General features: G+C 38.5%; 1 protein-coding gene across 1 annotated transcript; it reads left to right on the plus strand.

Moving 5' to 3' along the window:
* Positions 1–278: 278 nt before the first annotated feature.
* On the plus strand, positions 279–14,969 carry WDR75 (WD repeat domain 75). Its single transcript, XM_026033733.1, has 21 exons — positions 279–364; positions 504–633; positions 1,484–1,549; positions 2,242–2,335; positions 3,006–3,130; positions 3,810–3,880; positions 4,228–4,344; positions 5,002–5,090; positions 5,456–5,614; positions 6,013–6,072; positions 6,162–6,277; positions 6,735–6,904; positions 7,217–7,380; positions 8,522–8,705; positions 10,257–10,351; positions 10,767–10,862; positions 11,425–11,594; positions 12,136–12,195; positions 12,575–12,718; positions 12,797–12,888; positions 14,697–14,969. Exons 1-21 carry the CDS (start codon positions 279–281, stop codon positions 14,902–14,904), a joined length of 2,496 nt encoding a protein of 831 aa, XP_025889518.1. The 3' UTR covers positions 14,905–14,969.
* The last annotated feature ends 188 nt before the right edge of the window (positions 14,970–15,157 follow it).

Consider the following 15,157-nt stretch of genomic DNA (forward strand, 5'->3'; position numbering starts at 1 on the left):
TAGAAGAAATAGACAATATTACGTCACACCATATAYTTTTAACTTRGCAGCCACCAACCCCTGCCCTAGGSGCGTGGCGYCCTGTTGGTGACACGCCCCCACCTTCGTCACGGCAGAACAGCCAATGGGCGACGAGATGCCGGGCCGCCATGCTGGCTGCGGGCGGAAGCGCCCTGCGAGCGCGGGTTAGCCTACCAGCGAGGCCGTAGCGGGGGCCGCCATGACGCCGTCTCCCCGGCGCGGCGRGGGTGAGAGGTCGGCGCTTCCGCCGGGGGAAGATGGTGGCGGCGGCGGCGCTCCGCGTGGTGCGCTGCGGGGGCAGCGACCTGCACGGCGCCCGCGCGCTCTTCTCCGCCGACGCCAGGCGAGCGGGGCCGGGGCGGGCAGGGGGGCAGCGGGAACCGCGGGGCGGGGCCGCGCGCGGGCCGCCATGGCGCCTGGCGGCGTTACCGCGGCGCCGTTAACGGTTTAACGGTCCCCGCTTCCCTTCCCTCGCCCCGCAGGTACCTGCTCAGCGCCTCTGGCGACTTCGTGAAGCTGCACAGCGTGGCCACCGAGGAGACCGTGCGGCTGCTGCGGGGCCACGCCGAGCTGGTGACGGGCATCGAGCTGAACCCGCAGAACCGCCTGCAGGTGGGCACGGGGGCTCGGCCCGCGCGGCAGGGAAGCGGCTGGGGCCTGGAAAAGAACAGAAACAAAGCTATATTGGTGTTCCTCCTCCACTGGGTTGGAAGAGTAAACGGCCCACATCTGCTAGAAGTGCACATAGCCTCACATGGACTGCACTTGGCAAAAGGGGCGATTTTCCAGCTGTGGAAGCGCCACGTTCTTGTTGATTCCTTGAGCGAATCACAAGGACTGAATTTGGAGTAATCAATATCACCTACAAGGCTGGTATCCCTCCCAGCGTGCAGCCCTGTACACGAGGCCCAGTTTCACCATGTGCCAGGCCTACCTTAGACAGCTCTGGACACGAGCTAAAAAGAAAACAGGCACGGAAGCAGCCCAGGGACGGAGACACGCAGGAATCCTGTCCGAAACGGGTGCAGATTTGACCAAGCCCCTGCTTTTCCCCAGTGAATCCTTGGCAATGGGCAGTTTCCCTGCCCTGCCGGGTGCTGCTTATAGTTTATCAGCCTCTCTGCTTTTGTTGTTTGTATATAAACAAGAATTACACACAGAGGCAGACTCTATCTGATGCACGGGTTACACACATCCTGTAAGCAGGAGGTGAAGCAAATAAGCGTGGGATAGATCTGGGCGTCAACGTCACGTCTGTTTCACCTACAGCTTCTTTTATGCCTTTCATAAATGTGTATTTCAAGCTAGAATAGCATTGTATTTTCTTTGGAGCTTATTTACAGGCATTCTGGAGCTTTCATGTTTTGTATTTTTGAATTTTCATCTATTCGCACAATTATTGTTCAGTTCTTCAAATTTCAGTTGTAAGTTTATGTAAAATTTGGCCTTTGTCTCTTCTCAGCTTTATTCTTCATCTCTCGATGGCACCATTAAACTATGGGACTTCACAGATGGGATTCTCATTAAAGTATGTAATTTCTGGTTTAAAGTTTGTAATTTCTATTAGTACAGTTCAAAATCATTCTTGACCCAGTGACACCAAAAAGATTGCTGTAGTTGTCAGTGCAGATGGTCACAGATCAGTCAGAGTTGTTGTTCAACCATTACCACGGGCAAAAAATGGTTTTTATGAACTAAAAGCAACAGCACAGACATTTGGGATGATACAAAGTCTTTAGGAAAAAGAGAGGGGATGTGTATTGCTATTTGAACTTCTAGCCTCTTGCTACAGCAAGAAGTCCAATGTAGCTCTTGGTAAATTTTCTGCAGATTTTAGTTATGCCAATAGAACTGAACACGATGGCACAAAAATGTGGACTGCTGGTTGTATCTTGCTGTTCCTTTTTCTCTTCAAGAGGCAATTAGTTGTAGACTGCTCTTCTGCTTTGATATAAAAGTACCTTAAGGTTTTTTTTGCACTAAATCTGATGTCTCATATTTAGTTTGTGCTGTTTAACATTATTATTAACATTATAAGCCTGCTTGATAGAGTAGAACTGTTTTTCTCTGTGCTAGAATTGAAAATAAATACACCGTGGTTTATATTTAAAACAAAAAATGTATATGAATGTTTCCCCTACTGTAAAAATACAGCATGACTGATTTTGTTGAAAGCGAAATGTGTTTGAATGCAATAACTGTTTTTTTCTGTTTTTCCAGACTTTTACTGTAGGATGCAAACTTCTTGCACTGTACACACATGCTAGTTTTGAGGACTCTGTGTTTGTTATAATTCCAAAGCGTGGTGAAAGAGGTAAAGTATCTTTCTAGTTTAAATGTTTGCACATCTTAACTAGTGTGATGTCAGTGAACAGTGTGTTCACTGTGCTATCTTGAAAATACTCCTTAACTCTTTTATATGTTTGTACTCCTGCATTTTATCTCCTGAGACATTTCTCATTCTAAATTAGATGTATTTTTATTTGACTAGAAGAGTACCTCACTTTTGAAGCACACACTGTCTGATGTTGTAGATTTGCAACAAATCTTCAGGCAGTGCTTACTTCTAATATAGGGTGCACTGCACAGACTCCTCTCCCATCTTAAGAGATATCAACATACTTGTCCAGTTAAACCAAACACCTAGATGTCTTTTTCCCCCTAGGATTTTGTCTGAGAGAAGCATAGCTATAAACTAGACCTTCTCATGCTACATTTCTGYTAGCATCACTTCAGAGGAAGAATATTACATTTTACTTGGTTTCTGCTTCACATTTGCACCAGAAAATCCCTCCCTAACCTTCAACTTTTCAACAATTGTGTTTTTCTGAAAAATGTTACAAAATTTCTCAATAGGAATAAAAAGTTCTGAGATACAAAAYATACATTCTGTTGACAGGATAATAGGTACAAATCCTCTTTTGGAAGAGACATATATAAACTTGATTATAAAAGCCTTTCGTAATGGTTTTCTCTTTTGTCAGATTCATTCCAGCTGGTATCGGTTAAGCTGACAAAAGCAGCAGGCCAAGAAATTGAAGCCAAAGAATTATCTGTGATTTTGGATGGTGTAGATAAGTCACCCAAGCACACTGCATTTGGAAGAGAGGTATACTCACATTTTTACTTGGTGTTTTTCTCCTCAAATCAGCTAGATACTGCTTATTATTTTATACAAGCATAGCAATATTCAGACTTAAATAGAGCATTAAAAAACTTATACAAATCTTTCTAGCATAAATCCAAGTCTGAATTTTGGTTTTTAATCACCATCTGAATTACTGATTTTAGAAAGGCTACGTCAACAAATGTAACTACAGCAGCTCTTGGAAACAGCCATAGTATTTAGTAGAACAATCCAGTAAGATTAATTCTGCCGAAGCACCCAAAAACAACAAAAATCACACCTCATACCATCTAGTAAGCATYTAAGTGCTATGGAAAAGAAGCCCAGAGAAATCAGTTTGGTAAATATACATGCTTGGAAAGATGATTCTCATAAAAATACCTTTTGATATTGAACTACTACTAATACTACTACTAATAATAARAAAGCCTTGTATGCTGTTATATAAATTTTAAAGAAGTTGAGATTTTAAAAGTACGTTTAAACTTTGTTTTGCTTAGATTTCATATTACAATTTTCTTTGTTTATAACAATTCTGTTTAGAATACTATTTATCTAATATCAGTTTATATTCTATGTTAAATGCTTTATGGTAAAGCTTGATTTCTCTCTGCCCTCTTCATAACAAAATTTGTATGTCCTGTTATTTTTGCTCTAACAGGGTGAATATGTGGCATCAGTAAAAGAGTTTGAGCTCCAAGTTTATTTCTTTAAACAGAAACAGATGAACAGGTAAGAATGAAAACATCAACTCTAGCTTCAATGTTACATCACAAATGTTTATCCTAATGATACATGTGTTATTTTGTATCAGTGGCCAATGGATTAATTTTATACTGGTGGGGATGGTCCCATTCTTCTGTCCAAGAACCTACCAGATAACAGGGAATAATTAAGACTAGCCTTACTGTCACTATTTTTGAGGGCATATAACAGCTTAGAAATATGAACTTGAAGATTTATTTGGTTCTCCTGGTCTAAATTGTGCCTTTATGCAACAGTTGATATCTTTGAGGATTCTTTTTAAAAAATACTATTTTTCATTCAGATAATTACCTTTATTTCTCTTTACTGTGAAGGTTTTCTTTAAGTGCAACAAGCACAAAGGGTGGAAACAACCGCTTCACTTGCGTGGCATGCCACCCCCAGGAGGACTGTATTGCCACGGGCCACRGCGATGGAAAGATTCGTCTCTGGTAGGCTCATTTTGCTTCACTCCTGGAGCCTATACACAGACCAAGACATAAAACTCACTGAAATGTGAACAAAACTAATCTGATTAGTCCTTACATTGCCTCTATCAGAAACCATTACAAGCAAAGAACAGCAAGCCCTGTGAGTTTGCAGTACTGATGACCTAAGGGTATAGCATCAGTTTAATGCCACAGGGGAAGATATTCATGTTAAGCCATGCTCTACAAAATTTACTTGAAAATGATTGCTCGTGAGCAGTTGAAGCATCTCTTTGAAGTGTTGGACTAGATCTGCTAGATCATAGATCTGTATTAGATCATAGATCACCATTCTGTTATTTCGTTTAAGAAGAGTTGTAGTGAGAACATACTAGCAGAATTGCACAGTTCAGTGTCAGCTTGCCAAGCTGCTCTGCAGCTCTAAGTTGCACTGGATATCTAAGATACACAAGACAAACTGCTCCTCTGAAGAACTTCATGGTGTGTTCACTCCCTTTTGTATTACTCAAACATATATGAAATTGTAGTCTAGAGATTGCAAAGGATGATATATTTGATTGTTTGATATTCCCCTTGATTCAAATTGATATTCCCCTTTGTGCTCTTGTCACTGATCCCATGCATTTAAGTGCTGTTCTGAACAACATTTTCCCCCCACAGGAGGAATTTCTACCACAATAAAGAATATACATTTTCCACAATGCACTGGCATCATGATATAGTCATGGATCTAGCCTTTTCTGTAGAGGGTGAGTACAAAAGTCTTTCAGAGCCAGGTTAGAAAAAATGAAACAATAGAATTTTGAGTTTTTCCACTTTATAGAATTTACAGATGTCCAGGAAGGATTTAAGATTAAGAGGGAAAGTTTTTGGCAGGCATAACATCAAGCATCTGTCTTATGAGGAAGTAAAAATCTAAACCTGATATTGTTTTTATTCTCCTCCCCATCACTGGCACATAAGGATTCTTGCCAGAATCTGCTCAAAAAAATCCTATTCTGATTCAGAATAGGAATTATTGCTCATTTTTTAAACAGAGGTTATATGTGTATCACTAACATACATGCTGATGATTTTATAATGAAAACTAACTGCACACTTACTCTCTGAAAAGGAACCAGCCTGCTGAGTGGAGGAATTGAATCTGTTCTAGTTCAGTGGCACAATGGATCTGACTGCAAGAAGGATTTCCTTCCTCGCTTGGGTTCTGCTATTCAGTGCATCTCTGTTTCACCAGATGGCACTTYGTATTGCACCTCACACACAGACAACAGTAAGCCCAAACATATTTAAGCAACACCTAATGCAGAATAGAGTATGAATCTCTACAAGCTGTTCTGTTAGTTTCATATGAATTAACTAAATATTATGTACAGATTAAATGTTGACCTGAAAGAACGGGTGCTTGATAATTTTTGCTTTTATCACTTCTGTCAATTACCATGAAGATGGCTGTAATTTAGCTTTTGTCTCAACTTGGGGTCTTGCATATTTTGAAAGGATGGGAATATGGAGTTGGCTTTTCTGTTTTTTAAAATATATATTTATTGTCTATATTTTGATTTGTATTGGTGACAAAGGTCAGGTAGTCAAGATACCTTCCTTCTCCCATGGGATGCAGCTGCATTGTAAAAACCTGTCTTGTAAAACTATCTACTYTTCCCTCTTCAGGAATTACAATAATAAGCAGCAATCTAAGATTTTCCAGAAGTATTCAAGGATTAATCAAAGGTAAATGCAGTAAAACTTACCTTGTCACTTAATGGACAAAGTATGTCATTTTTCATCTTAGGCCATTTWTCATCTCTCTTTGTTTCCAGCTAGAAGTGTCAAGACTGGTGTAGTGGTTGATCCTAGAACAAAAGCTTTGGTCCTGAATGGAGAGCCTGGCCATTTGCAGTTCTACTGTCTCCAAACTGACAAACAGCTCTACAGTGTAAGTTGGATAGACCAATGCTGTAATTTTAACCTTTTCAGACAAGTTTTTGACAATAGAATTTCTTYGAAGAATTATATAGCACACAGGAAAAAAACAGCATCTATATATTAGACTGGAATCCAAGCTGAAGAGTTTCTAGCTTTGTCACAGAGTTTTGAGACTCRTAAGCATAACTCATTGACCACTGAAAAATCCCTAGAAAGTGTCCTGTTTTACAAGGTAAATGCCTGAGTGTCTCTATGTAAAAGATTTGCCTTTTTTTCTTATACTTATGGAAAATTAAATTCTACCTTACTGAGGAATTTACAAGCCATAATGTATCTTTTTCGCAAGTTTTTATGCTCCAGCCCAGTCAGTTTTCAGTGCTTTCAGAATATCCTTTCTCCAGAGCTGAGCGATACACATCTCCACATGTATACTTGAATTTTGAAATTTATTTTTGGTCGTTTTGCAGTTGGATATTGTGCAACAAGAATACATCCACCAGGAAGGTCTAAACCAGCTCGACTTGGTAAAAGTTGCATTTAGTGCACAAGGCAAGTGGTTAGCAACAGTAGAAGAGCGAGATGACACTGACCTTGAATTACAGTTGAAGCTGTGGGTCTACGATGAAGAAACACAAAGGTAATTATAACTTTGGAGCTGTCCTCAAGATTTCAAAACCCATTTCTTCTATGTTATGCAAGTATGTTGCTGAATATTTGAATAATGCTTATTTAGTAGGAGTCATCTTTTCTCAGTGGTGGGCTACAATCCTCCYTTTAAGTATGGAAGGGACAGGGTAAAACTGATCTTGGTAAATGAGGAGCCATTTATCTAATTAGGCAGAAACTTCTTTGATTCCTGCTGCCCCTTCCAGAATCATCCTACATTGAAATCTTTCTCAAGTTCCAAAGAAATAAAATGGCAAACTTCTACTTTCKTCCCTTCCTACAGCTTTAAGCTCAATACCAGAATAAACATGCCACATGAGGACCACATAACAGCCATGTGCTTCCGTGACACAGATGAAGTGGAAGATGACTCTGCAATGTTGGTAACAGCTAGCAAAGACTGTCTATTTAAGGCCTGGGTGATAGTAGAAGACACAGATCCTGAGGGTAAGCTTGGTCAAAATAGAGCTTGCTCTTGCCTACCATCTTTTAACATGCTATAGAAGTTCTGACAGTTAATTTTATTCTTTTATAGCTAGGCCATCTAGTCCCATGTATTGATATATTTCAGCTGTTGCACAGAGTACTACATTTTTCTGAATATCCCTTCTGATGAAATTCTACCATAATTTTGCATTGCTTAGCTGTTAAAAAAAAAAGCAAAGACCTTCCTGAGACCAGYAAAAAGACTAGCAGCCAGTGCTCCTTGTTTAAAGGAGTGCGTAGGATCATGAGAGTGACCTTTCTATGCCAAGAAATTGCTTTTTTGTTTACTTCAGTCATTTTAGAACTGTTTAAGGGAGTAAGATGCAAGATTTTTTTATTACGGCAGATATCYCCTTGTGCCTCTAGATGGAGACATTTCAAAATAATCTGTTTACAGTCTTTTAGGTCTCAATCATCATTTCACAGCTGTTACATAAAGCATAATGTAGCACAGGGTGAACTAATTTTTACCCTGTTTCSTCATGCAGTTTCATATTTTTGAAAGTCTGGGGTACACACTAAATTATACTGAAAATTGTTATATGGTAAGAATATACCATGAAATAATCGGGAGCAAAGGCAATTTCAAATATTGGAAAAGTTATCCCAGTTTAGCACCCTGGCAGGTTAATCAAGACACCAAATCATGCTGACAGGTCACTATAGGATCCTTAGTATTAAATACAGGGAACAAATTCCGTTGCAATCAAGTGCAAAGTGAGTTCACATTTTCTGGAATATTCATGTTCTTGCTTCAAAAAGCTCTTGCACTTCAGAGTCTACYTCAGGAGGGTTTGGGAGTGGGGCTGAAAGGTTTTGTTTGCTTTTAATCCAACACCCGCTTTGGGACAGCACAATTGCCACAGTTTGCACATTAAACATGAGTATTGTCCCATGTTACTCAGGAGTCACTGCTCAAGTACAAAGCAAAGAATAAACGGGAAGCTTACTGCACATTTCTTGAGCGAGATCTCTATACTTCTCCCATATAAACCTTCTGAATGAACACTTATTTTTGAGCTTATTTTGCAGCTGTAACACTTTAAATGCAAAGAAAGCAGGAATTCAACTTGAACCTACTTAACTACTTTGTTCAATGCAGCACAGCAAAGTGTGAGTTGGAGCTGTGACTTCGTAGGCAGCTACCACAGCTACCAAGCTACCAACTGCTGTTTCTCAGAAGATGGATCTTTGCTTGCTGTTAGCTTTGAAGAAACTGTCACTGTATGGGACTCATTTACATGGGATCTTAAGTGTACGTTTTGCCATCCACCTGGAAAAATAAGGTAAGTCTTTTCCTGACTTTTCTCTTTTACTTGATCACTTAGAACAATAGAATTACYCAGTTTATAGCACACTAAAGTCCTATGCATGTTCAAACAAAAATACTGCATTTTGGCTTTTAGCATATGCAGAAGAGACCATTGATAACATGCTCTTAAAAGTAAAATTAACTTCTCACTTTCTTTTTCTTTCCTGCTTATACTGTACCTCCAGCACTCACATGCATCTTTGGGCCCACACTGATTTATTATAGCCTTTTATTTCCTCACCATTAATCTGCTGATGAAAGAAAGGGCTGAAAAAAATAGAAGCAGCTCCTGCTTTTTCTTATGTGCATGCAGTGAGTGAAATAAAAATAATTAGCTTTAAGCTTAGTAGTGTGTTCATATGCTATATTTTAAACCGTTTCTAACCCAAGGAGATGATTTTTCTTATGATAAATTTAAACTCATCTTTTAATCTACTCAAGTCTACCTGAATCTTTGTACCTAAGTAACTCCTGAAAGAAAAAGATGCTGCACTCTCTTACCTTTCTCTTTCAGCAAATTTTTTACTACTTCTCAAACTTGATTCTAAAAGTCAGTACTGCAGCAACATTAGAGGTGCTTAGAGTTTGAGGAAAAAAACCTAAARCAAAATATAGGGCCTCCTTAGTGATACTCAAACAGGCCTTGTGTTAATTCAGAGTTAAGCAAAGGTACACATATGTACTTCCTTATTTTGGTGCATAAATTACCTTCCTTATGTTTGCACATATATGTGTAAGCTCTTCCTGTGTGTCATGAGGTCCATTTTGCTTTTATTGTGCCCTTTAAGGCTACAAATTGAGAAGCATGATGGAGGTTGGCCTGCAGGACAGCTAAGGGAGGCAGGTTGGGCGTAGCTTTACTGAACCCATGAGAAGGTGTCTCTGGGCAGCTTGGGTGCAGTGGCAAGCGCTTCCCAGGCCTGCTTTGAAAGCATATAAACAACTCTAGATCTCCATTAAATGACTTAATTATCTAACTTCAAAGGAGTAGTTTAAATTTAGAAATGCTGTCCCTTACTAGCTTTTAGAAAACATTTTCTTATAGAATTTGAAAGGCAGTTTTATTTTTCTCAAGAAAGAAAGAGATTTAAGGGAGTGGAAACAAGTCACATGCTTTTCTGCAGTCTCAGTTTCCTCTAAGGATAAAAAATATTCCTCTTTCTATTGCTTAATCTATTTAAATATGGATTTTTTTTAATGTATTCAACACTCATTAGGAATTTTTTGTTGTTCATTTAAGAGCTTATAATCATAGCTTGAAATCAAAATCTTATAAGAACGTTTCAAATTACTTATAATTGCTATGAGTACAGGAGATTTCRAAGTAAATATAAAACCCTCAGCAGGGGAGAGACAGAGGAGATTCATTTCCTTTCACTCCACGTGCRTGCAAAATATGAGCTTCTCATGATCTAACAGCAGAATTACATCTTTAACTGGTTTTTGTGATTTGCAAATCATTACCGCATGGAGAAGCAAAGAAAAACTGAATTTGTTAATTTGTTTTGATATTTTACCTTTGTAGGAACATCTGCTTTGGGAGACTAACCTGTTCTAAATACCTTATTGGTGCCACTGATCATGGCTTTCTGTGCTGCTGGAATCTGCTCAGTTGTGCATGTAAGACCAGTTTAAATCTCTTCTAGAGCAACAGTGGTGATGTTTAATGCTCATGTTCACTGTAGTACAAAGAATAATTCCAGTTTGATTCCCAGAGGACCCACTACAAAGCACCCTATGGTATTATTTTTATGGCAGTTATGACTATTTTACCCTGTGATCATGGGCTCAGTGTGTACAGGCAACACCCTCTGAAGAGATTATTGGAAACACCATATGCAGTTATTTGCTGCATTTATAGAGGACACTGATAATATTTGTGTGTTCCAGTCCAACTGGGTATAAATCAAGTTGTCTGCTTCCCTGAAATAGAGGTGAAGCTGTGTTTTCCTRTTTGACCTTTCACTAGCAGAGCACCTGGATGGCACTGAATGCCTTCTTTTCATGTCTGCCTGTTGCTGTGTTTGCTTTCCAGTGGAGTGGAGTGCGCAGCTCAACGTCTTAGTGCTGCAACCTGATCCCCTCTCAGAGCACATTGCTGCTGTCTCATGGATCTCTAAAGATTCCAGCTGTAAGTACAAAGGCTCCTTTCACAAGTAGAAGTTGGAACGTGAAGTTGCAAATGCATAACTGCTAGAAAAGGTTTTCTTAGAATTCAGCACCATAAAAGCATCAAAAGTCCATATTTTGCCTGTCTGAAGGATTGAGCTGGGTCAGACAGCAGCAGTCAAGCAGAACATGTCAGCAATGCCTCTCCCAACAGTTAGTCTCCAATAATAGATATAGTATGCAGTTAGTGCCTTACATGCTGCTGACCTTTTCTTATAACTGCAAAACCTCAAATGAACTAGGCACCTGTTTTGATCTTTTGGTAAAATTAACTTTGTTAGAGCCACTGTTATTCAGAAAAGTTAATTTCTAAGTATATTCTGTTGATGGAATACCATGAAAGGTACCTTGTGTTATCCAGTACTAGTTATCTAGCTCTAGTTACTCTAAACTAATACTCTAGTTACTCTAAACTAATATTTAAAGGCATTCCTATCCAGCCTTACCAGTTAGGATACAACAGAGCAGTTGCAGCTATCCAAAAAGGTACAAGCTTCATGCTTTAAAGACATTTGTTTTTACAGTGTTTGTGTTTAAACCAAATGAGCCACGGCCAATCTGTATCCAGAGAAACCTWTGTAAAGAGAAGATCCAGTGTGCTGTCTTTGTTCCAAGAGACATCCCTGAAACAAACACTTCAGAAAAATACCTTTGGCTGAGAAGATCCCAGCTGTTCTTTTTGACTAACACACAAGTAAGAAATAATGCTAGTCAGGGACAGTGGTTTCTGCAAAGAAATATTTTTCTAAATGGGGCTGATAAATAAGTGTTCTTCAGTATAATCATTTCTCTCTATGATTTCAAAGCAGCATAAGTCACACTGATCTTTAGTAAACTGTCAAAAGAACCTAAGTTCTAAATCCACATTTTTACTTCTTTGTTTTGAAGAGCTTATGTTGCCTTATGCAAGAAACTAGATAGTTTGGTGACTTTGTAAAGAAAATTGCCTATTTAACTTAGTCAGACAAACTGCAGAAGTTGTCTCATTGCTAATTATACAGGTGTTTCACAGGATATTCAAGCTTCCTCTATAATCTTCTCTTTCCTTCCACCCAAAACATCTAAAATTCAGATTCAGTGAATTTTAGATAAATATCTAAAAGATATCTAAAAGATATTTATCTAAAATTCAAACTCAACTGAATTTTAGATGGAGATGTTTCTGTGGGCAATATACTGAAATGTGGAAAGGAGTTTTTTATGCTATGTTGGCTTAACATCATTCTGTATTTTAGGAACTAATAACCCTTAGCACAAAGCCTCCAGAAGAAAGGCTCACACCATCAAGCAAACAGGTACTTTTAATGTTACTTCTGACAGAATCAAAATTCAGATGATGTTCAGCTTGTCAGATTAAACTCMCTTTTACCATAAAAATATTCAACCAGGTCCTGACATGGGGTTCACAGACATTTACACCTACACTTGCTATACTTACTAGTAATGCAAGCCTAGCAATCATCTATACTAGCTTGTTTTTCAGCAGAATGAGTGCACTATTTGCAGAAACCTTTAAAGGATGAAGCTATTTCCCCTTAAAGAAAGTTAATTTCTTTAACTTTAGGAATCTTGAGTGTGACCTGACCTGAGATAGAATGTGAATCTTTGATCCTGAAATTCTACTTTAAAGAATTATCATTTTGAATTCTGGGATGTGTTTTCTTTTTATTCAAGCTGGCAGTAGAAGAAAGTCTCCCAATGACCCCCTTTAGCTTGTTGTTGGGAAAGCACAGACATCAAAAATCACAAGAGGATGCAGACCTTGGAAAAGTACTTGTTCATAGTCAACACAACCAAGATTCACCTGCTGTCAAAGAGGTAGGGGTAATTCTAGTAAGTTTACAAAGAGAACTGTGACAGAGAAGCCTTCTTAACACCTCTGTCTTATCTCTTTAGCTCCTGCACACTCCGGCACATGTTTTACCATCTGCTTCCTTCCTGTGTCCCATATTTATTAATTCATTGCTGACCTCCAAAGAGGACAAAAGGTAAGAAAAAGTGAACAACTTTCTTTAGTTATTGAGACTGATTTAAGTGCATCTTCTTTTTTAGTTTTCCAGTACTATTTCTTCTATGAGCATAGGTTTGCTAAAACACTGTTTTGGTAATGTATTATAACCTCTTAAGATTAAAAAAATCAGCTTTTAGGAGATACTTGCAGACTGGCTATTCAGTCTGTGTGTCTAATTGTTATTTGGCCAAAGGTAATTGTTAGGAAAACATTTGCTTTAGTACTCAAGTGTTCTTTAGATATTCACTTTTGACCTTGATTGCAGAGATGAAATGTTTTTGAATAAATCTCTAATATCGAGCAAGTTTGATCRTCTATTTGCCTGCCACTTTTTTACTTCCTGCTTTAGTATTTTTATGGCTTAAGCATTGTTTAATGCCAAGAGTTTTAGTGCTTAGAACATGGGGGTTGTTCCCAGTGAAACTACAACATACTAGTGTGTGCGCGCTACAAAGCTATGAGACTTGCTCTGTAGTGCATCAGTCCCAGTTTGATGGGCACTTCAAGTGTAAAATAGCTAGTTTGAGATGACAGGGATAGGGTTTATAGTTGTACTCTTAAGTTGAATACATTGTCACATACACAAGCCAATTAAATGCTCTTTTAAAAAAATATTCTTTGACATACWTCTCACATCTCTACCAAGCCAAGATAAATGTGCGTCACTGGTGTCAGTTGCCGTAATGAATTTGTACAGACTAATAAAAGGATGGTTTGCAACCACAGGAGTTACCCAAAAGAAAATGCTATGGAGTTTTTGCCTCCCATGATAAAATTATGGTTGATTATGATCACACAATATAGTTACATTGTGTTTGCTGGAGCTACTAGCTTTCTTACTGGACTATAGGAGTAAAAGCAGTTTTGTCACAGCAGCAAAACATTGGCAAAAGTCTAATAACAAGGAATGTATAGAAACTTGCATGTGGTCTCGTTACTGAAGCATTTGGGAATTTAGTGGCCCAACTGTTTAAATATTTGCAGAGAGGGGTTGTACTTTAACAGCAGTAGTTAGTAAAGCTGTTTATTTAAAGTTTCATGTAAGAAGCTGTAGGACTGGGATCTTTTCAAAGGGCCTGGCATATATACCACTGTGAAGATTTATTTTCTTATTAATCAGTTTACATTAAGTGATAGTCCTTATTAAAAAGATTTTTTAGGAGACTCATCATGCAGGTCATTCCTAGTGAGATCCAAAAAGAAAGCCACAACAGATGTGCAGGTATAGAGTATTATCTCCCTTTAAAATGGTTGTATATAGCTCTTCTACAATATGCTTGCAACTTCAAGGTGAGTTTGTTGGAGACAAGTTAGCAGCCAATTTAAGGTTTTTGTTTTCTTCTTAAAGGAGGTAAGTGTTCTTTTCCTCCAGGAACACTGCAGGTTTTATGGGGGATTTTTAAGACCAAGTGACATTTTCAGGTCTATTAAAAAATGGCCTTATTGAATATTCTCATCTGCTACTGTAGTGTTTCCMATCCTATAGCACAATATTGCTTTTTACATAGTGCTGGGTCTGCTTGTTCTGACACTATGCTTTTGTATTTGGAAAAAATACTCTACTTGGCAAGTTTACTTGCCAAGCAGAAAAAAAACAGCTATTTGAAAATGGTTTGAATTTGAGATGCCAACGGAAGCTTTTAAATAGCCTGAGATGAGGGGGCAGAACCCTAATGTTTATTTGAAGTAATTTACATGAAAATTTACCTCCCTATCATAGCATGTGAACAGAATTACATTGTATTTTCATTATTTGTGTTGCTACCCATTATCTTCCTCTTACAGTGCTCAAGAGGTTGCTGATGAAGTAGAAATGGAAAGTAAAGACTCAGAAGATGAATCAGATGAGGAAAGAGATATTGCTGAAGTTGAACAAGCTGACCAGATACCTATGGATTTTTGGGGAGAAACAACATGCAAACTGTCCAAAGCTGAGGAAAGAGAGCTACGAAAAATAAGAAAAATGGACTACAGCTGGCTATCTAGTTTCTAATCAGAGACTTTTTTTTATTTTGTAAACTGAAGCCTTGTGGATTAAATACTGTTCTTCTAAAAGTTCTCAGTACCGTTAGCTATAAACTTCAACTTATTTCAGTAAGAGTTGTAGGAGGAAGGATCAAAATTTGAAAATCTGCTTCTGTTACTTCCCTTAGTACAGATTCCCTGTTTAGAAAATATGTAAGCTGCAGTATTGCCCTCCCAAGCCCACTTAAAAGGCTAATAGGAGAACTGAGTTCATTCTGGTT

This window comes from Nothoprocta perdicaria, unplaced genomic scaffold (genome assembly GCF_003342845.1).
Source record: "Nothoprocta perdicaria isolate Ctin4 unplaced genomic scaffold, notPer1 scaffold_132, whole genome shotgun sequence".
NCBI lineage: Eukaryota > Metazoa > Chordata > Aves > Tinamiformes > Tinamidae > Nothoprocta > Nothoprocta perdicaria.